At 46.2% G+C, this 22500-nt stretch overlaps 1 protein-coding gene across 3 annotated transcripts; it reads left to right on the top strand.

Annotated features, from left to right (window-relative positions):
- The first annotated feature begins 1436 nt into the window (after window positions 1-1436).
- LOC130379785 (dnaJ homolog subfamily A member 3, mitochondrial-like) lies at window positions 1437-8646 on the top strand. Of its 3 annotated transcripts, XM_056586822.1 has the most exons (12): window positions 1437-1674; window positions 2201-2337; window positions 2441-2524; window positions 2911-3126; window positions 3508-3660; window positions 5079-5226; window positions 5874-5938; window positions 6532-6660; window positions 6955-7070; window positions 7224-7318; window positions 7597-7731; window positions 7962-8645. In XM_056586822.1, the coding sequence occupies exons 1-11, from the start codon at window positions 1467-1469 to the stop codon at window positions 7719-7721; spliced, it is 1476 nt and encodes a 491-aa protein (XP_056442797.1). In that variant the 5' UTR covers window positions 1437-1466; the 3' UTR covers window positions 7722-7731; window positions 7962-8645. The 3 variants fall into 3 exon arrangements, with proteins under 3 accessions (XP_056442797.1, XP_056442799.1, XP_056442798.1); XM_056586824.1 differs by lacking the exon at window positions 7597-7731 and having other exon boundaries at window positions 7962-8646; XM_056586823.1 differs by lacking the exon at window positions 7962-8645 and having other exon boundaries at window positions 7597-7733.
- Window positions 8647-22500: the final 13854 nt, after the last annotated feature.

Raw genomic sequence — 22500 nt, 5'->3', positions numbered from 1 at the left:
ATTGGGAAGATGGAGGACAGGATGGAGGGCCGTGTGAGAGAGATGATGGAACGATAGAAGAACGATAGACAGCCAAAGGCAGCCGAACTTAAGTGACCAAGCAGCCCAACCGCTAGTGAGTAAGAAACTACTGTAGTCTCTATTTTAAGACTTGGCCTGAAAATGAATAGTACATTCACTAGTGTATAATCCCATGGACTTAATATTTGTTATATTTTCCTAACATTAGAAGGAGACCTTTATAGATACATGGGGGGGGTTCTCTCCCATGGGGCCGCCATGTTTCTACGGTAGCCCAGAACAATGGAGAGAGAGAGAGAGAGAGAGAGAGAGAGAGAGAGAGAGAGAGAGAGAGAGAGAGAGAGAGAGAGACAGAGACAGAGACAGAGACAGAGACAGAGAGAGAGAGAGAGAGAGAGAGAGAGAGAGAGAGAGAGAGAGAGAGAGAGAGAGAGAGAGAGAGAGAGAGAGAACGCGTTTTGTTCCTCAAATATTTTGGGATACATTTTTAGTATTGGTTTTGTGTCTGTCAAGATTGTGAATGTATTGCTCCATGTTTATCCTACCAAGTGTTCGCCTAACTCTTGGATAGTTGTACTTTTACAGACCATATCACGAAATACATTCATAAATCTATCAAGGAACCTTATCACTTGACATGTGACTACTTGATGCTGTCATAGACGATGAGGTCATCATGGAAGTACCTACTGGCCCCATACACAACACAGGCCAGCTTGAAAGGGAGGGGTGGCCATCTACATTTTACACACAAACTTTGACCTCTCACGTTAACAATGGATGAGCTAAGAGAGATAATGATGAATAAAATGATAAGGTCATGTCACTTTAATTCAATGGACGTATAGGTTAGACTCTGCTTTACAAATAGCAGTTTAATGGGTTTAATGGGTAAAGCCTTTATTTTATAAAGATTAACAAAACTACATGGTGGTTTACACAGACATATCGAAGAACCGTCCTTTCTTGTCCCCAAGGATAAGTTGATACAGAAAAGCTGTGAAATGTATCAACGAGTTGGTACATTTGTAAAAAAACAATCAGGTATATCATTTATGGAGAAGTAGCGCCACCTGTGGTCGATTTACAGCATATACATCATTTTTTTCTTTTCATAAACTTGTGGTCATAAATGTTCTGTTTAAAACATAGAATACAATGGATATTTTCTTTGTAATTATTATGTATGTATTGGACATAATACTTAACGTAAATATCCTAATATCAACACACAAATTAAAAATATGGTTGATATAATACATACAGTATTATATCGTTACAAAATATAAAATATGAAATGTCTTATGGTGTTATATAGAATCAGTGAAAAACCCGTTTAGATATTTTTTGATCATGTGATATCGTAAAAGCAAAAGAAACGGACTGTGTCCATTACGCATGCGCATATTCTCGAAGCCCGTCAGAGTCACGGCAGTGACGCAAACATGGCGTCTTCTGTCCACAGTCTCTCAGCACGTTGGTTATCCAAGTTTATAAGTTCGGGTCACCGTCGTGCTTGTTTTCGGCTTATCGTCGAAAGACAATCTTCCGGAAGTTCAGCGTTCCTTTCGGGGTCGCAACTACACAGGCTAGCGGGCGGCGTGAGCTTATGGGGGTCCAGGGGAGACGCCGTGACATTGAGAGGACTGACAGGTAAGATAGCATTAGCCCGAAGAGCGAAGTTGCTCACTTTCAGGATGACGGGACCGGTTATTCCATTGCCTGTCAGTTTCAAAATAGCTATGCAAATAATGCATTAAAGTATGGTTATTATGGCTGTGCTGATGCTGAGAGAGCTGTTGTCAGTTGTTGGGCTGTGGAGTCCATATCGAGGTCACGTCAGGGTACATTGTACATGGTGTCCCTGCTCATTACATCAGGGGTTCGTAGTCTGCTTTGAGTGGGGCCGATGTTCTTAAAGTTTGAACTCTTTCCTTCCATCTATGAGCGTAGTGCATCATTTCAGCGTCTTTTCGGCATTAACGTTCCAAGATGTGAGTTAGAAGAACATAATTTGCACACTCGTATAGCATGGTTTTAGTCACTGACAAATGTCAACAAACGTTAATAAACATGTATCTTGCATAAACACGGAAATCGAAAAGTTATGTGTTGTTAGAAAAGAGTATCCAACCAAATGCATGAATGATAACGATATGATGAATGCTTCTCTCTCCAGCAACAGGATGTCTCCAATCAAATCGCGTCAAGCTGTTCCACACGAGCACCCCAGTGCGAGACAAGGAGGACTTCTACAGTATTCTCGGTGTTGCTCGCACTGCGTCGCAGAAAGACATCAAGAAATCCTACTATCAGGTCTTTAGCACTTATTTGACCTATTTTTGTTTCCTAATCAGTTTTTAACTCGTCAATGAAAGATGTGATGTCAAGCAAAAACAATGTATGCTTCCCAAACAAGATGGCCAAGAAATACCACCCGGACACCAACCCAGATGACCCGAGCTCCAAGGAGAAGTTTGCCAAGCTTGCGGAAGCCTATGAGGTACAGTAACACTGTACATACTAGTGATGGAACACTCTTATGTGCCATCACAACAGAACTTTTGAGTAAACAGTGGGAGTGGGTTACGTGTCTTTCGTGTTATGTGGGAGATGCTACAGACATGGACATAAATGTATGATGATTGCAGACTGACTTAGTTCAAACCATTATCATGGGGGTCTCACAAGTGGTACACCTGCTTCACTTTTACGTTGCCTACTTTTGACGTAGCGCGCCCTTTTGTGGAAATAATTGCAGAAAATAAGAGAAAAGTAGGTGAACGACAAACCATCCCTTATTTATTTAGACACGGCTCCATCACCGCCTTTCTCCTCAGCGCTGTGTCCAGTGTGGGTCCAGTAACGTTGCACCCTCCCTGTGTGCAGGTGCTCAGCGACGAGGTGAAGAGGAAGCAGTATGACACGTACGGCGCGGCGGGCTTCGACCCCAGCCGGGGGGGCGGGGGCGCCGGGCAGCAGCAGTACTACCGCGCGGGCAGTGCCAGCGTGGACCCCGAGGAGCTCTTCAAGAAGATCTTCGGCGAGTTCTCCGGTGGCAGGGGGTTCGGAGACTTCGGCAGCATGTTTGATCAGAGGCCTGAGGTAAGAATCTGTGGACATGAGACAGTGGTTATAAGACGGTGTATAGTAGTATAAGACACAGACAGTGTACATTAGACACTGGAGATAAGGCGGTGTATACTAGACGTGTATAAGACACAGACAGTGTACATTAGACTACATTAGTCTATAAGAAGATGTTCTACACTGCTTATGTGGAGAGTGTCTTGACCTTCTGCGTAATCTGCTGGTTCGGCAGCGCGGCAGAAGCACAGAAGAGTAGGCTTAGGAAAATAGTGACCACTGCCAGCAAGCTGTTGAGTACGAATTTGAATATTCTGGAAAACACCTTGGCATATCTAAAATCGCCACTAATGACATAATTTGACTCTCCTCCTTCTCTCTGTCCACGCCCCTCACCAGTTTGTGATGGAGCTGACGTTCGCCCAGGCAGCGAAGGGGGTCATCAAGGAGATGACGGTGAACATCGATGACGCCTGCCAGCGCTGCGAAGGGAAGGGCAGTGAACCCGGGACCAAAGTGTCCAAGTGTAACTACTGCAGCGGCACCGGCATGGTGAGACAACTCGGTTCATGTGTGGACACCCTGACTACCACACAATCCTAAGCTTCAAATCTCATTAAGCCACGGATACAATATCTGCTTTAAAAAAGTGGCCATATTTCTAATTTAAGCCTTGACTTGAAGAAATGTGTTTTGATCAAAACTCAGAGAACAACATGGCTCATGTTACAATTAACAATTAGGGCATTTAGCAGATGCTTTTATCCAAAGCCACTTACATCGTTTAATACACACATTGACACACCGACGGCAGAGTCAACCATGCAAGGCGACAGCCAGCTCGTCAGGAGCAGTTAGGGTTAAGTGTCTTGCTCAGGGACACATCAACACTCAGCTAGGAGGAGCTGGGGATTGAACTAACAACCTTACGGTTACAAGACAACTGCTCTGCCTCCTGAGCTAAGCCGACCTCATGTTACAAATATTAGTGTTTTTTATTCAATAAAATACAATTGCTGTACAATGGGTCCCAATGGAAGGCACTGGTGTGCCTTAAGAAGGAATCACCAGGGATTGTCCAAACAATGAGATTTCGGTCACACAAGTGCATATCGGCTGACCAATCGACCAGAACTAAACAGCCCTAGAAACCAGATACTAGGAGAAACTGAGTGCTGGAGCTTCCGTCCAAGTATGTGTTTAATGGGGGGAATCCTGGCATCTCCATCTCTGAACCAACGGCCCCAAGCATCACATCTGGGCCTTGTTTAAAAGTAAATACTGTAATGATTATCCAAGCACAACACTTTTAAACAGTATCAGGATGTGGATTTTATAACGCCAAGTCACCATTATTTCTCACGACCAAAATGCTTTCTTAGCTCGAACAATAACAACGAAGAATGCACCTCACAATCATTCACTAGTTGTGTTGAATTTAAACAAGACTTATTGCTCGACTGAGTTTGTTTTAAAATGTATAAAAATACAGTTTATAAAGGTTAATGGAAAGCGTGCTGTTACTATGGATATTTTTTCTATTTTTAAACGAAAAACGGCTATCCGAAAGTGGCAGTTTAACACAAAATTTCCTCAAGCTATTTTTATGGAATGTGCATCAATGGAATTTGAATTACGTAGAATACAGATCCACCTGTGTATTTGCAAAATATGAGTGGTTAGTATCTACAAAATAGTTTTATATTTACTGATAAACAAACGTAGACACAGATTATCAAAATACTCCAACAGAATTCAAATGTCCACAAAGATTGTCATTTGTTTACCAAATAATATCGAGACAAATCTACCCCCATATCTGCAAACTGCCAACCTCCAACCTCCACCGCTGTTTTACAGAAAAATCGGAATATCGGCCCGATATATCGGAAAAACAAAAACGGACAAACTGTAATTATTCCGGTGGGGCCCTCCTGTTAACGCCTGGCGCTCTGCTTCTCCCCCTGTAGGAGACGGTGAGCACGGGGCCATTCATGATGCGCTCAGCGTGCCGACGCTGTGGCGGGCGGGGCAGCATCATGACCACGCCCTGCGTGCTGTGTCGCGGCTCGGGGCAGACCAAGCAGAGACAGACGGTGAAGGTGCCCGTGCCCGCAGGTACGTGGGGAGACGTCTCTTCAGGAGTGACTGCTGGTTCCTTGCTAGCCTGAGCCAGCAAGGAACAGGGAACATGGAAGTAGGGGTGTACGGTATAGACAGTATAGAAAGTACACCGGTGTGAATTTGCGCTACGGTATGGATTTTGACGTTACCGGTGTGACCGGTAGACAATGTTGTGTGTAACGCGTTACAAAGTAAGTGACACTTTAATACAGTAAAGTGACTACTTTTTCATGTAAAAAGTTACGCACAACTACTGAAAATATGGTAACGAAACATCCGTCCGCAAGCAAGTGGAGAAAGAAATCCATACTATTAAACATTAGTGTTTTTCAGAGATGGAAATAACTTGAGAAATGAATTTCAATTTTTTATTCATTTATTCATGTTTTGCCCCTATTTTACCCCTTCAGAAGCATTTATATCGAAATTAGAAGATAAAAGTAACATACCGTGATTCAATACCGTTGCCTTCTATGCCTCAAATCCTACCGTGATAAACATTTGAGTCCATACCGTACAGCCCTACATGGAAGGATCCCCATGTATTGTGAACGATGTCCATGGGTGGATACTGACTGTTTATTTGGTGATAGTGTTACGTTGTGTCCATGACGTTTTATCCTCGTTGTGCTGTTTTACAGGGGTGGAGGACGGCCAGACAGTGCTCATGTCCGTTGGGAAGAAGGAAATCCTCGTCACGTTCAGGGTAGGTTGGCCTGATCATTTTCTTTTTTTCTTTTCTTAAATAGCCCCTATTTAACCACCAGGTTTTAGTGGGATTTGCCATTACAAGTCCTTTAAGACCTGCCCTTCCCTATGCCTTAATGACATCACAAGTTGGAGCGTCCACCTAGATGTATGCTGGATTGATCGTTCTATACCCAGTACCCCGACAAGTTTGATTGACAGAAAACTGTTCAGGTGAGAACGTAATGAGCGCAACGCGCAAGCATATATAAAAGGCCTATAGCCTACCATAACCGAGTGTTAATAGAAAGAAAACTCATTTTTTAAACCTCCAAAAGACCTGCCCCGCACGGCCGCCGAATAGTCGAATCTCTGGACTGTAAAGGCAGATCTGATTCGACTCAGAAAATTCAGAGTCGGGGACAGCCATACTATCCATCATTCATCGAGGTGCCGCTCCCACTCTGTTGTCACCATGTCACAGGGCAGATTCTGAGACTGCTTGTCATGCTCGCAGCTGGAGGTAAAATCATGGCCAAACAAGAAAAATCTGAAACCGCGATTAAAAAAACAACGCGATTCTTAAGGTGCGTTTGATATGTTTTCTTGTAGGTTCAGAGGAGCCCGGTGTTTAAGAGGAACGGGATGGACATCCATTCTGACGCCATGATCTCCATCGCCCAGGCCATCTTGGGGGGCACTGCGAGGACCCAGGGCCTGTACGAAACCATCAGTATGCAGGTACCCCAACTAGTCTGTACGAAACCATCAATATGCAGATAACCCAACCAGTCTCTATGAGACCATCAGTATACCGGTACCCTAACTAGTCTCTGTGATACTATCATTAGACAGGTAACCATGAATAGCCATGGATAGTAACCATGAAAGCCTGCAACCTAGATTATTGGCTCAGCACGGCACACAACTCTGGTGCCTGGTTCCTACTTTTAAACACAGCCTATTTATCGGCACTGAGGAGGATTACCAGAAGGCCGTCACATCAAACCGCTGTGATCTCCTGATGCTCCCCAGATCCCCGCCGGCTGCCAGGTGGACCAGACCATCCGTTTGCAGGGCAAGGGCATCCGCAAGATGAACAGCTACGTCTACGGGGACCACTACGTCCACATCAAGATCAGAGTACCCAAGTACGACGCGCGCCATAAAGTCAATAATTATCTGTTTTTACCGTGGCGCTTTGATTGTCAGTAGATGACTGTCACCTGTGAATGCATGCAAAGAATCTGCTGAACACGCGCTCACGGAACCCCTTCACACATGACCTGAACCTCTGCTTCAAGGAAGCTGAGTCGGAAACAGCAGGCGCTGATGATCAGCTACGCAGAGGAGGAGACGGACGTCCCGGGGACGGTCAACGGCGTAACCATGCCGACAGGTCAGACCACAGCTCATCCTCGCGTGTACTTTGTGTTTGTTATGTCATGTTTGTGTCTCATTTATCATGTTTTTTTTCCAGATAAAAAAATAAATAATGAATCAGACACACAACCGCAACCCAGCCATCAAACCACACACAAAACCACACATGGCACCGTTGGGCAAATACGCTCATGGTTTTAAAAAGCAAATCTCAACACACTGGAGGCCTAACCATGTAGTCAGTAAGCAAGTAGCTGGAGTAGCTGTGCTGATGCAGTGTGTGTTTGCCACCAGGAGGGGGCAGCAGCAGCTCAGCACGCTCTGCAACACAGGGACAGGACAAGCAGCCACAACATGAGGATGAGAAGGAGGAGGAGGGGGAAGGCTTTTTCGCCAAACTAAAGAAAATGTTTAGCTGACACACTGCAGGTGGGAGCATTCACATACACAGTTCACATATATACGCAGTATTCAAAATGTGTCTTGTTTTTTTAATGAACAAACATTCAATACAGCTTAATTATCTATAACTGCAGTTGTAGTTTTCAACACTTCCAACACAGACCACTTCCATCTAGTCTTGTAATTTACCAAAATAAAAAAAAATATTTTCTAACTTTATGATTTGTTTCTCATCTCGGTTTTCTTTTCTTAAACAGGTAAATAATCAGGAAAACGAATGGTTAGTATAAAAGAAAACAAGATGAACTCTCCATGGTTTTTTCTCCAACGGTTTTCTGGGTCAGAAGACGAGGAGCAACGCAACATAATAGCTGTTGAAAGGGCCAACTGAAGACAGAGGCCGCCCTAGTACGTCAACAAGCTGCCAACACCCGCCCACTGGTCTGAAAGCAGACAGGTGTGACTCTGAAACAAGACAACAACTCGTATTACCTGGAAGGAGTTTGAAGCCGTGCCTACTGCCTACGCACGAACACAGGCAACAGGTGGACTCTATCTGCATCACTCACCAAATTCATCTCAAACTAGAGATGGAAACTACAGTAAAGACAAACGCAGCAATATTCACACTGGAAATTAATGAATCCATTTAGCTTTTCTGTTTTTGGAAGAGATATTTTCAGAGGGAGGCAAATGATTGAAGATGTGTTGAAGCCGGTCCCACTGGCCAGACTGTCACTGTGGACTGCAGAATGGTGGCCAGATGTATGGAAACACTACTGGTTGTGTTTTTAAATTGGACTATGTCGATGTCATTGGCGTGTGTGACAATTATGTCTCGAAAATAGCTATTTAAATAAATTGTTGTTATTAACCATTAATGTCATTTGTTTTATTCCTTAAATGAAATATAGATGGCGCCATTGAGTTAATAAAGGCAGCATTGACGCTGCCATCGTTAAACAAGTTCATTGTTTGCAGCTTTGTTGTGTGCCCATAATGAGTAACAGTTCCACAATGTGGTCACATTTGATGACAAGGGCTGTATTCAAAACAAAAAAAATGCAAACAATAGAAAAGTGAATATCAAAATGTCACTGGTTATAATTGGAGTAATCCTGTATGACGACCTCATGTTTGTTAAAGCTATCGTTTCTTTATCTTGGGGGTATTCGAGCCGTTTGGTCAATCTCTACGGTAGCTGTTATGAACTTCACGCTGGGACATGACCATAACAAAACAGGTCTCATGACCAGCGGGGTCGCCAGTTCAAATCCCTAGGCCGCCTGCTGTAGTCTGAGCGAGCAGAGTGAATGGATTACTCCCTCCTCCTCCCACATGAACTACTGCCCCAGCAGTTTAACACATGAACTACCATCAGTTCTGATGCCTATCTTCTGAGCAGACGACAGAACCCCATCCATCCTAACTCCTGGGTCCCACGGGGTCATCCTCACTTTTTTTTTTTTCAACCAGAGGCCAACCAAAGCGCCTTACAATAGTGCCTGACATTCACCCATTCATGCACCCATCTACGTCGGCGACAGCCAGCTCGTCGGGTGCAGTTAGGTTTCGGTGTCATGCTCAGAGACACCCCGAGGAGCCGGGGCTCAAACTAGCAACCTTGCGGTCACCAGCCAACCCTCTCTACCTCCTGAGTTGCATGCCGCTCATGCATGTTGTACAACTTGTACTGCAGCTCAACCAACCAACCGACCCCTTTCTCCTGCAGGGTTTCTGTTTCGCCCAATACAGTTAATCAGCGTTGCGGTTCCTTCATTATGTCACGATGAGCGGGCTCCTCCAACGGTCGGGGAGGACGAGAGAAACAACGCAGAGAGTCAGAAATCAAAATAACCCCCTGGTTTGTCTGGAGGTCCGGAACCACATCCTCCTTCAAGCCTTTTCCTCCCTTCTGACGGGCGGTGGTGTGACTGGGACGGAAAGAGAGGGTTATGATTGAACAAGCGTTTCTTTTTTATGTGGGAATAACTTTTTTGGGTGTCTTTTTGTTTTTGTAGGGTTGCCGCATCCATATTTTTTTTGCGTATGCGGTTAGTGTGAAAAATGAGCACGACTTGAGGGGAAAGTTACGAGCCGCTCTGTCTTCTTAAGTAGAGTGCTTAAAAACAACACTTTTTAACAGTTTTGTTTATGTCCCCCACTATGTAGCCTGCTAGGGGGTCTGAAACCGCTCTATACTATTATTGGCGTAACAGTGTCTGTTACAGTGGAGCGTTGGGGATATTATTGATAAAAAAAACATGGGAAAATTCCATGTTAGTGCTCCTCTCCCTCCCCTAAGTTGTAATGAGATCTGCGCCTATGAAAATACAGATAGTAACAAAAATGCGACGGAGGAGATTTCCAAGGAAACAGGAGAATGGAGCAGGTCACATCTCTCTATTTGCTGCTTCATTTGACTTCTCACTGCGGGCTATTCTTGGCCTTCCAAGGATTTAGGGTTCATTGTAGGCAACCAAAAAAAACTAAGCAGTTCCATATGTTTGTAATTTGGCCTAGTTCCGGGTATGATTTTATCTATGTATTTAGAAAAACGCCACTTCTTGTGAATATGCAGTTTAACTTCAAAATCAGATTACTCGTTTTCTTACCCCATTACATGATGTCACACAGACGGTTTAACTTAAACAGGATTGAAGGACCATATAAAAGCGGTTGATAACATCTTTTAAAATAAACTGGGCAACTTCTCAGGGTTAAGGCAAAAAAAAACAACCTAGGAGCTTTTTTGGCATTTTCACGGTAAAACTCAAAGAATACACTCTTACCAATTGGCCTGTTGAGAATGACTTTTAAATCAGTCTGTGATCATTCACTGAAAAGACAATACCGAGCTATTCAGCATCATTCAAAGAACTAACTTTTTTCCCAGACAGACAGACTTTACCTTTTGTAAAGGGTCAAACTCACTAAAGAGGGCAATTGGGAGTTTTGGACGCAATTTGCCAAATCACAGACAAGTATTTGACTTGTCAAAGCAGAAAAGCATGTAGCCTCCTGCCAACGCAAACACATAAAAGCCCCGGTGTGTCAATCACGCATGATTGACAGCTGGTTGCCGCGGGTGACTGGGAAAAGGATGTGGGCATTGCGGAATCTGATAATGAAGAGGCTTCCCATTGCCTGTACAGTGGCGGCGACCACACAGGTCCTCCCAGGGGCAGTGGAGAGAGACGAGGACATGTATGGGGAAGTGGAGTCCTCGCTTTACGGGGGCTAATTATGTACTCAACTACTGAACAAACGCTGCTCCCCCACTGACTCCTATAATGAACACAGCTGCTCTCTGTGAGACTAGCTGTGTGTGTGTGTCTAGTGGCTACAAAGGTGTGATTACGTCCAAGGGACAGAGACGAACAAACACTCTCCCTGATATCCCTGGTAACAGGCCCCACGCTAGGCTGTGCTTCAGCGGGATTATTACATGGTCCAGAGGATCCGTCCATGTTGAGGGGGACTGGCTGGTTTGTTGTGAATGTGGGGCCCACTAAAGCCTGGGATTTGCTTGCGCTGTGCCTCCTGGGTTCACTGGATCTTCAGGGGTGGTGGGGGGGGGACACTGAAGGTTAACAGCGCTGAAGCCCAGTGCCCCTCTTCATGCCTTGGGGCTGTTATTGGAGATGGAGGGGGGAAAGGAAGAAGGCATGGATTTTTAATCTGGTTAACCAGTGGCTCACCCTCAGACCAGAGCCAGCATCCCTTAAGGTCTCAGCTGTGAGATCCCAGGGTTTTGAGGGGGGGAGGTCTGGAAATGGAGACTTTATCGGAGTTGCGTGTGGTGAGACAGTCTCTCGGTGGTTTGCGTTGGAACCATGGTCTGGTGGTTTACCATCAGACCATGGCACCACGGTTACGGTTCTGTTCGTATAGGGTTGGTTAAACCTCTGGTGGAATCAATCAAACCAAAGCAGCTTAGGATCAACTTGGAATGGAAAAAGCAGGATGGTTTGAGTCATCCATTCATGTCAGTATTTGGTGTATGATCGTTTGGCCATTACACCTAACAGCAGCCACAGAACGGCTAAATTGGTGGTTGAAATGAGCAAGCCAAGCTATCGAACCGCATTTTCCCAAGTTGTTTGGAAACCCTTAGAGCGATGCAGGCATGAAAATGCAACTCAAATAGCGCTCTTCAGCAGTGACTCATGCTCGGCATAATTACAGCTTTTACAACCCTTTTGGACTAAGAGATCCTGTGTTTACACACAGCATACAGTGTTTGCTCAAAATCTCTTACTCCAAGTTCACCACACATCCACCAGTAACCATTGTGTGTGTGTCTGTGCGTGTGTGCGTGCGTGTGTACAAGTGCATGCTTTCACCCCTGTGTGTGTGTGTATCTGCGCGCATGCAAGGCTAAAGGCCAATAATAGTTTCAGCCTGTTTCCCATTTCCTCCTCAATCAGAGGGACCCCACAAACCCCTCTCCTTCACCCCTAACCTTCAGTAATTACAGCTGGAGATCATTGCCACATGCGTGTGTGTGTGTGTGTGTGTGTACACGTATGTGCCTGTTTAATGTTTCTGTGTTCCTATGTATTTATGCCTGTCTTGCGAGGTCAAGGAGATGTTATGTTCATTATGAGGAGTTTGACCTTTAAATCGTCCATCACGTTACCAGATTGCAAAACCCATGCCACAGGTCAAATCTGCTCACATATGAGAAATCACCTTCATTTCTGCTACAGCCCCCTGCAACATGCTACCTGGAGAACAACAACACACACACACACACAGCAACATGTCACAGATGACCTCATGCGGGTCATGTATTTCATTTTCCGTCATTACAATTCAATTTGAAGCGTCAATCGAGCCTGCCTACGCAAATAGCAACTTTAACTTGAAACTCACCCGTCGATTTTTCTTGGCGGAAACAATATGTATTTCAAACGTTTTGTGGAGAGGGATTTCTGCGTGAGGGAAGGCATGGAATATCCATTATCAGAATGAGATCATTGTGGCTGCAGGGTGATGTCTTTGGAACAGTGAGCGACCTCTGGGAGATGGTCCATTCTACCCTAAGGAAACCCAAAAAAGATGTGAAAAATCCCCTGCTATGGCGTGGTGGAACGAGATTGAGGCAGAAATGTGTGTGCTCACTATGCATGTGTGTTTCCCCGGGTGTGTAGCACGGATGGTTCTTTATTCTATAGAGGTTACCTAACGCCAGGGTTGACGTGCATGCAGGCACGCGGCATCACATTTCAAAAGAGTGCGGATGAGTTTTCAAGCATCTGCATCTTAAGTTGTACCACGGTCTCCAACACGGACAGACCAGAAGGCTGTCGTGCATGGCCAAGGGAGAGCTCACTCATCGTCCTCACAAACCTTTCCCTCACTCAGTCTCTCCGCACTGGGCACATGGGCCTCCTGTGGCTTTGGATTGGATTCATTATGAGCAAAGGGAGCCAAAGGCAAAAATAAACCAGACAACCGGACAAGAATACAGCAAAACAAAAGCGACAAACAATGCAAACGGAAGTGCAGAGCGAAAACATGAACAAAGCCACTTTGAGTCAGGAAGGGTCAAATCTGACAACAGCAAATAAGAATCATACACATAGTTGTCTAAAGAGAGTTGTTTTTAACTAAGTTTAGATCTACATGATTGAGTTCAAACGAGTTTCAGAGGGTCCTTTGCATGAATGTCCGCAGTATCTTTCGACGAGTTGAGCCGAGGCCAGAGCACAAAGGCAGTTGAAGCTGTCTCGTAAGGGTGGGGTATGTTTGAGTTATAATCCCTGCAGCCCGCCAGAAGTGTTGTGTTGGGTCAGGAACGTGGCCCAGCCCTGTGTTCTCCACAGGCTCAGCTATGTGGAACACAATCCCTTGGGCTGCAGGTGCAAGCAAGATTCTGGTTGGCTCCAGAATGGACTTAAAAGAGACGCACATGACCTAATGCGCAGAGATTTATGTTTCCTGTGAGGTCCCATTTTAGTTCTCAAAGGTGAATGTGATTTGCAGAGACATCTGTTTGAGTTGGATAGTCCTGGAGTGCATCGCACTGCATTCTTCACTTAATCACGTCCTAATAATAAAGGAGTATTATTGATACGTCAGCCTACTAAAATTGATTTCGCTTCATCAGCCAGGACATTTTAACCGTGGACAATTGGAGAAAATGCAAGCTTAGGTCGGATTAAATGGTCAAGATTACATTTGTGTGGATCTGCGATTCATCCTCCTGCTGGGAACATTTTGTTTTTCAAGTCGGGTCCAAACCAGTGCTTAAAAAGAAGTGCTGCATTTTCCTCTTTCCCCCAGAAGGCATGCCTTTGGGAGCACAGATTGTAATGCACCATTAAACCGCACACTGATTTCCACTTTATATTTCGGCTTCTAATGCTTGTCCCGAGAGCAGAAAGGCCCTTGTTTCTATTCTGAGTAATCTGTATTTTTGTGTTTCCCTCTGTGTTTGTGTGTCTGTGAGTTATAGCGGTAGTGAGTGGTAATGAATAGACTCTCAGTGATGAAACTTGCCACTCAAACCAGTCTTAAGAAAGCGTAGGAGATGAAGAATCATTGTCTTCAATTAAAACTACAGCAGAGACAATACTTATAATTGCTGAGAATAGAATAGAGGGCTCCCTGTTTAATTTGGGGCTGGTTGTGTTCCCGGTAGTTATCAACGTTGTGGTTGATTAAAAGAAGTTTGGGAAATGCCGCCCCTTCTCTTGCTGTTCTGTTCCGGATTCTTGGAAGGCTGAACTCTGTCATTCCGAGCCCAGGCACACATAAATATTTTTCTCACTGACAGGCCTGAAGATTTAACTTGTCGGCAGAGTTTATGAAGTCGTCTGTCTTCCTGCCTAGCTCCGCTGGCCGTGTTATTAAGGAGACCTGCTGGAGTTTGGAGGCCTCTCAGGTGCCTCGATGCGTCCTTTTTACCGCCTGTGCGTCCCAACAGCACCATTCAAGCAGCAGCACTGGTTGATGCAAGGGATGGATTAAACCTCCAAACCCACCCTTAAAAATGTTACCCTTTTCTGTGCTTGAGGCTGAAGCGACGACAATTTTAAATCACTTGTATTGTAATTAATTAATTATTATAAATTATTAAGGGGTGCAGAAATAACAGGTAGAGCAATAAATCCTCAAAGAAGGTGGGTCTGAAATCCAATTGTTTGGTTCATTGCTACAACATATATATATAATAAAATAATTAGAGTAAATAAATATTGTTGATGATTTATTTGAGTGGTGATGTTTTTCACAGCGGGAGCGTGGTGTTATGGGCATGGGAACCAGTTTGCTCTTGACGCAGGGGGGTCAGTATGACCCTCCTGCGTCCCAATAACCTATAAGGGCCCCAGTCCAGCCATATATCACTGCTCCTTCACCACACCATACACCACAGTGAACCATCACAAATCAATCCTGCTGTGGCATGAGGGAAAGCCTTTCTTAGTGTACACAGCCGGCCATAGCGAGCACTGTATCCTAGCCACACACACACACACACACACACACACACACACACACACACACACACACACACACACACACACACACACACACACACACACACACACACACACACACACGTAAGCAAGGGTGTAAGCAATGCGAACCACATATATAGTGTAACCTAACCACCCGATGGATATAAGCAAAGCTAGCCGCCGATACGGTATGAGCAAGATAACCACTGAATGGATGTATGCGAAGATGGGGAAGGCCCGACTATGGGTTTAATTGTGTGTGTGTGTGTGTGTGTGTGTGTGTGTGTGTGTGTGTGTGTGTGTGTGTGTGTGTGTGTGTGTGTGTGTGTGTGTGTGTGTGTGTGTGTGTGTGTGTGTGTGTGTGTGTGTGTGTGTGTGTGAGAGGTAGGTGCCCCACTTAGGCAAGCCCAGTCCGATAAGCCCGGACACGCCCCTGGTTACGAGGCTAGCGATGGACGATGGAGGCGGAGTCTAGAAGCAGCAACTGAATGGGATACAGACGGACTCGACTGAGACAGACCCTCTCAAAGAATGCAGTTGTCATAGATGTTACTTTGGGATCCCTTAGGTATACAAGGACATAAGACCCATATGTCTCTTCCTGAGAGCTCTCCACTGATTAAGCAGTGGTTCACACCTGATCTTTAGGTACTGGGTAATGTCACTGCAGAGAGCTCTTTAATTCAGTATTAATTCCCTAGATGGATGGGGATATGGATGATACAAACGAAATATCCTGCATAAAGTGACGTAGGGGGACTTAGGAGACTGAGATGTAAAGTGAATCGGAACAGAGTAAAAGAATGCAGGTCTCTGAAGGGTTTGAACAAATGGATGTTGACCACACGACCGCATCCCTGCTGTGCTTGCTACTGTTGACCGTCTTCAAACCGCGTTGGGTAAACACACTAAAGCACATTTGTGTTTGCTGTTTATCTCCGTACCGAAACAAGCCTGTGGGTGGATTGTTGGCCTTGTGGGTCCACCGTGTATGTAAGCAATCATGTTTTGCCTTCTATAAAGAGGTTGTGGAAGTGGGGAATGACTTCAGATAAACGGTGCGTCTTCATGTCAGCAGAATGTGTGCATCAGAGGGTTTTTTATACTGCATGTGCATGTTTGAACTTTTGCACGTATGTGTGAAATCATGTTAGGAAAGTGGAGGTTAAGAGGGGTCTCTCTCTCCCTCTCTCCCTCTCTTTTCTATGTGTGTGTGTGTGTCTCTCTCTCTCTCTCTCTTTGCCGTGTGTGTGTGTGTGTGTCTGTCTGTCTGTCTGTCTCTCTCTCATGTTCAAGACGGACGACATCACTTCATCTGGTGGTGAGTCTGGGGGGAAGGGGGGGGGGGGAGTGTGGGGTGCCGGCCGTTTGATTGGTCTGTAACGTACACAAACGTCTGCGCCATGCCATAAACACGTCTGGAGGGGAGGGGAGGGGAGGGGATGGGGTTGGTGTCTGGGGAATGGGGCAGGGGGGGGGGGGGGGGGGGGGGGGGGGGGGGAGGTCCTGTCAGGCAGGTGGTGAGAGCTGTGAGAGAGAGCAGAGGGCTCAAACTTCAGTACTTCAATAGCTGCCCCTCTTTCTCCTTCTCCTCCTCTCTCCTCTCCCCTTCTCCTCCTCTCTCCTATCCCCTTCTCCTCCTCTCTCCTATCCCCTTCTCCTCCTCTTTCCTATCCCTTTCTCCTCCTCTCTCCTCTCCCCTTCTCCTCCTCTTTCCTCTCCCTTTCTCCTCCTCTCTCCTATCCCCTTCTCCTCCTCTCTCCTCTCTCCTACCCCCTCCTCTCTCCTCTCTCCTACCCCCTTCTCCTCCTCTCTCCTACCCCCTTCTCCTCCTCTCTCCTCTCTCCTACCCCCTTCTCCTCCTCTCTCCTACCCCCTTCTCCTCCTCTGTTGATGAGAGAGTGCAAGCCTTCATATCCTCTCCCATTGACGCCTGCTGTCCTGGGGCAGCACTACTGCATTGCGAAGGACTTTGTATTCTAAAATACACAGCAACGTACTTTCCTAATATGTCTGACTCACACTCAACTCCCCCCCCCCCATCCTCTCTGGTTCTCCATTCGGCGCCCAGTGCCTCGTCACTCCCTCCCCCAGGCCTGTGTCACCCTCGCTGGGCTGAGGGGAACCAGACGCACAGGCAGCCTTGGCCGGACCGGCGAAGGTGAACTCAGAGCAATGCTATTTCAGCGGGGGAGGAGGACTGGCTTGCGAGTGTCGCGTGTGCCTGCTCATACGTGTGTGCGTGCGTGTGTGTATGTGTATGTGTGTGTTTGTTTGTGTGTGCGTGTGTGTGTGTGTGTGTGTTGTTCACACATCTGCTCCGTTTGTGTTTTAAAATTCCACAGTCCTGTAGCCGAGCGAGAACATACTGACATACTGATGGGTCGTAGGTCAGAGACGCTGCTGGCTGGAGAGGCAGGGTGCGGCCCGGGGCCTCAGACAGGGTCCGGGGCCGCAGGCAGGGCCCGGGGTACGGGGGCTAAGACAGCAGATGAAGAAGTGGAGGGGGAGGAGGAGGAGGTGGAGGAGGGGGAGGGGGAGGAGGAAGAACAGGAGGAGGAGGAGGGGGGGGAGGAGGAGGAGGAGGAGGAGGAGGAGGTGGAGGAGGGGGAGGAGGAGGAGGAGGAGGGGGAGGAGGGGGAGGGGGGGGAGGAGGAGGAGGAGGAGGAGGAGGAGGAGGGGGGGGAGGAGGAGAAAGAGGAGGAGGAGGAGGGGGAGGAGGTGGAGGAGGAGGGGGAAGGGGAGAGGAAGGTGGCGGATGAAGAGAAGGAGGAGGAGGAAGAAGAGGGGGAGTAGGAGGTGGAGGAGGATAAGGAGGAAGATGAGGCAGATAAGAGGAAGGGGGAGGACAAGGAGGAGGATATTGAGGAAGAGGAGAAGGAGGAGGAAGAAGAAGAGTGTTTTGGGGGTAGTGGGGTGTCCAGGAAATCAGTTGTGGCTGTGGTATTTCAACTTCTCCTCGCTCAGCTTCAAAACAAAGTGAGGGTTGGACAGAGCAACAGAGCTGGTCTGGCAGGGAGGGAGAGAGAGAGAGAGAGAGAGAGAGAGAGAGAGAGAGAGAGAGAGAGAGAGAGAGAGGGAGAGAGAGAGAGAGAGAGAGAGAGAGAGAGAGAGAGAGAGAGAGAGAGAGAGAGAGAGAGAGAGAGACGGAGACGGAGAGAGAGAAAGAGGCAGTAAAGGTTAAAAGGGGCACTGATTTCTACATCGGTCTCCATTTCACGCTGGGGCAACAGAACAGAGACAAAAAAGAAAATGCCACAACAAGGTTCAGCCCGTTGGTATGTGTTAACGTGCTAATGTGTATGCGTAAGTGTGTACACGTGAGTCAGTCCCACTGTGCATAATACGTACATAAGCATTTGCATATGTGTGCCCTGGCCTGCCTAGTGGAATAATGGGTTGATGTAAGACGTCCAGGGGCCGAGAGTGTGAGGCGAGGAGTGTGCTGCATGCATACTGTACACAGGGGGGTTGGTGTACTGTTTACCATCCTGGTCGTGTTGAAACAGCTGTGGTCTTGGAGATGCAGGGAGGGACGTCACCACGCATACCCACCGTCGAGCCCCCCTCAGATATTAAGACGTGGTCTGCTGGGGGAGGGAAGACGCACCGTACGCCATTCACAAGAGCCGTTTGCTCTTGTGAATCAGGGCTTCCTGTCACGCCCAGCAGTACTGTCTCAAAGGTATGTGCAAGGGTTGAATGTCACTGAATCGAGCAGACCCAGAAGAGCGATGTCTCTCCTGGGACACCGGAGGATAGGAGAGAGCCCGGAGAATTCTTGAAGCGGCATAGCGGGTCTCTGGACCAAGCTGACACCATTTTCACCTCATTGACTGACTGACCGAATGTAATGTTTAGACTCACTCGGTCCAGTTCTCCCCCAAAGTCAGACATATCTCAAACTTTTGTTTGACCCCTTGTGTGTGACAGTCTGGCTTTTTGCAGTCCTGAGACATGACTTCACTGACTTTGCTGCACGTTTGCTCCCAAAACAAATCCTGTTGCTGTTGGAATTGGAATTTAGCTAGCAAATGATCCGTGCCAGTTCTTCCTTTCACACAAGAGTGACTTGCTCAGTTCAAGGTCCTTCAGAGTACCATGATCATCCCTCATAATTAGGAACATGTGTCGCGATTCTATAGAGTCACAGGAAATTGCTACATACAAAACTCCCAAAAATGCAAAAAACAACAACCGTAAATCTGCTCCAACGGGCCACGTGTGGAAAGAACGGGCGTCAGGACCACTCGATTCTGAAGGTAGTGCTAATGAGTGGTCTGCTTCTTAGCCAGTCTGTCCGCCTCTTCTTTCTTGCCTGTTTCGATATTTGCGCACAATCCAAGTTTACTTTTCCCCGACTTAACTGTATAAAAACCGTCAAATGTGGTTGTTGACGATGTAGATGGTTAGATGGATGACACTTATTTTCTTTTATTGAAGTATAGTTAATGTTATCTTTACGACTGTAGCATACTGTGTGGGTTTTGTGTGAGTGAAAAACCATCAGATGCTATATTTACTATGCTTTATTGCAAGTCCCCCTTTTAGTTTTGTTTTTCTACATGAGCCTTATTGTGCTGTATTGTATTGTTTTCTGTTTGTCAAATGACCCAAATCCATGATGAATAAATGTTAAAAAAAAAATGAATGTAGTCGCAGACGTGGAAATACGATCGACTCGCCGAAACGTCAGCCAGACAGGGGTTAAAGGGAAGGTCTGTTGCCATAACAACAGCAGAACCGTTCTGTTGAGCGGGGTACCTCGGGGTTGGTTTCTGCGGGTTTCAATACCAACAGCTGCTATTTGCTTTAGGAGAGCTTCTTCGTCCAGCAAACCATTGTCTTCCAACAGATCACTGACCTTTGCAGTGCTTCTTTTCTACACATTTGCCAAGCTATCGTTTAGCGTGTTTGCAGTAATCCAGTGTTCAGTGCATGCCAGACCACAGGATTTTAAAGTCACTTCAATGAACGATGCTTCATTGTTTCACAGACAATGGATTGTCAGGCGGATTGGTACCGTGGATCTGTGATGCCTCGCTTTTGTTAAATGGAAGACAGGGCGTTCTATTGCGATGAAGCCTTTGATCATTTCAATAGGCGGAGTCGGATTGTGAATGACGAAATGCAAAAATGAGTTTAGCACAGCAAAATGGTTTCTATTATCGCCACTACTATTTGAATAATTAACATGTTGTAGTAGTTACTTATGCTATATAAATGATCTTACAAACCTTTTTCTCATTGTCTTATGAATAATTTAAAACTTCTTATTAATTGTTAACCAATGAGTATTCATTCAAGAACAATGATTTATAAATGCTGAATTCCGGAAGTAACTCACAACTACTTTGGTACTGCTTCAAAGCTGCATTTATTCTAAAGCTATACTGAAAAGGGTTCTGAAAAAAAAGAAATTCAAAGTCTCCAAGCGGTTGTTACCGCTTCTACCGCCGGATAAACTAACATGTGTTCAAGCAGTGATGTCTCCCATGATCCCACCGCCCGTCCTTATCTGAAGTAAGTCACCTAATGGCATTTCTCTCTCCCTGACAAGTCTCCCAAATAGAAGAAGCTGTTTCACACATCAGCTTCAAGGCTTCCTAAAATATACAGTTCAAGACCCTGCAGCTGACACTGCTGAACCCCCACCCCAGCCCCCCGACCAACCTCTCCCAGCATACTTCTTCTGCTGTAAATCCATTATATTTACACCACTGACACATGCACGCACACACCAAAACACAACCATAAATGTGCGCGCACGCACACACATATACACACACATAAATATGTCCGCAGGCACACACGCGCACATACACACATTTATATGCACACAAATAAACACACACACATAAACACTCACACACACACACACACATACACATTGTAGCTGGTGTTGAATGCTTTAACTAATGCCCATTGCAACAACATGTGTGTGTGTGTGTGTGTGTGTGTGTGTGTGTGTGTGGCAGATTGTGTGTAAATGTGTATGTAGGATCCAACGCTGGATTCGGAGCTCTCTGCTGGGCTATAACCTCAGCCAGATGTGGGCCTGACCCCCCAGGTCTCATCATCCCCCCTCTTCCCCCATCGTCCTGTCCTTCTCTCTCTCTCTCTCTCGCTCTCCCTCCTGCTCTCTTTCTCTTCCCAAAACTCTCTCTCTCTCTCTCTCTCTCTCTCTCTCTCTCTCTCTCTCTCTCTCTCCCTCTCTCTCTCTCTCTCTCTCTCTCTCTCTCTCTCTCTCTCTCTCTCTCTCTCCTTCTCCCGCTCTCTCTTCCCAAAACACTCTCTCTCTCTCTCTCTCTCTCTCTCTCTCCCTCTCTCTCTCTCTCTCTCTCTCTCTCTCTCTCTCTCTCTCTCTCTCTCTCTCTCTCTCTATCTCTCTCTCTCGCTCTCTCTCGCTCTCTCTCTGACTGTCTCCTATTCGCTCCGGATCTCCTGTCTCATTTTTGATGCTGACATTTCTCTCCAATTTAATCCTTGTCATATGGTCCTGGAAGGTATTTATATGCGAATACCTTCCTTCATGAAAGGCCACATGTGCATACATGCTTACACCAAGGGCTCTCGCTCTCCCACTCACTATTACATAAACACACACACACACACAAAGCCCCAGGCACATTTGAACGCACACACACTTGGACTACTTGTGTTCCATGTCGATATCAGGGTGGTAAAGAGGGATGTCACAGCCGATTGCCCACCTTAAGGGTGTTCCAGGAGGCCGTGCACAGCCAGACCACACCCATCACAAACAATCATTGTGTGGTGCCACATCCAAACGTGCGTGTTGGTGTGGGTTTGTTTACATCACACACAAATCCAAAACCTGCTCTGAAAGTTGCACTCTGGGCTTTGCTGAGCTTAGCTATTCATTGAACTGGGAGAACTGAGCATTCTTCAATCATGATGAAAGAATCAGTTGTTTTTAGACTACTTTATTGACTCTGCGTCAACAATTGAAGTGTACACTGTGCTTCATGTTAAGCAAAAGGTTCTATGTGTTCATGTGTGTGTGTGTGCGCTTGTGCGTGCATGCGTACGTGTGTGTGTGCGCGCGCGCGTGTGTGTGTGTGTGCAGTGCACGCATGCTTGTGAATAACTAAACTGGGTTGTTCTGGCATTTCTGAATCAACAGCACACTATAAATGTTGTTTACATCCTCTACAAGATGATCCAGAGGAAAAAAAAGGTCCTTGCTTTGAATGTCTTGTGATGCCCTCGGGATTTGGGTGACGAGGGTTTACTGGTTGAAGCATGGGTCATCTCTCTCTATGGTTTCACAGTGTTAGTCACTCTCCTTCAAGTGGGCTCAATA

The sequence above is a fragment of the Gadus chalcogrammus genome, chromosome 3 (genome assembly GCF_026213295.1).
Source record: "Gadus chalcogrammus isolate NIFS_2021 chromosome 3, NIFS_Gcha_1.0, whole genome shotgun sequence".
Lineage (NCBI taxonomy): Eukaryota > Metazoa > Chordata > Actinopteri > Gadiformes > Gadidae > Gadus > Gadus chalcogrammus.
The sequence above is the reverse complement of the archived record's forward strand: the minus strand, read 5'-3'. Positions and strand labels throughout refer to the sequence as shown.

Coding starts and splice junctions, on each gene's coding strand:
- LOC130379785 (XM_056586822.1), top strand. CDS start 1,467: ATGGCGTCTTCTGTCCACAGTCTCTCAGCACGTTGGTTATCCAAGTTT. Junction 3,127..3,507: donor TGTTTGATCAGAGGCCTGAG/GTAAGAATCTGT, acceptor GCCCCTCACCAG/TTTGTGATGGAGCTGACGTT. Junction 3,661..5,078: donor ACTGCAGCGGCACCGGCATG/GTGAGACAACTC, acceptor CTCCCCCTGTAG/GAGACGGTGAGCACGGGGCC.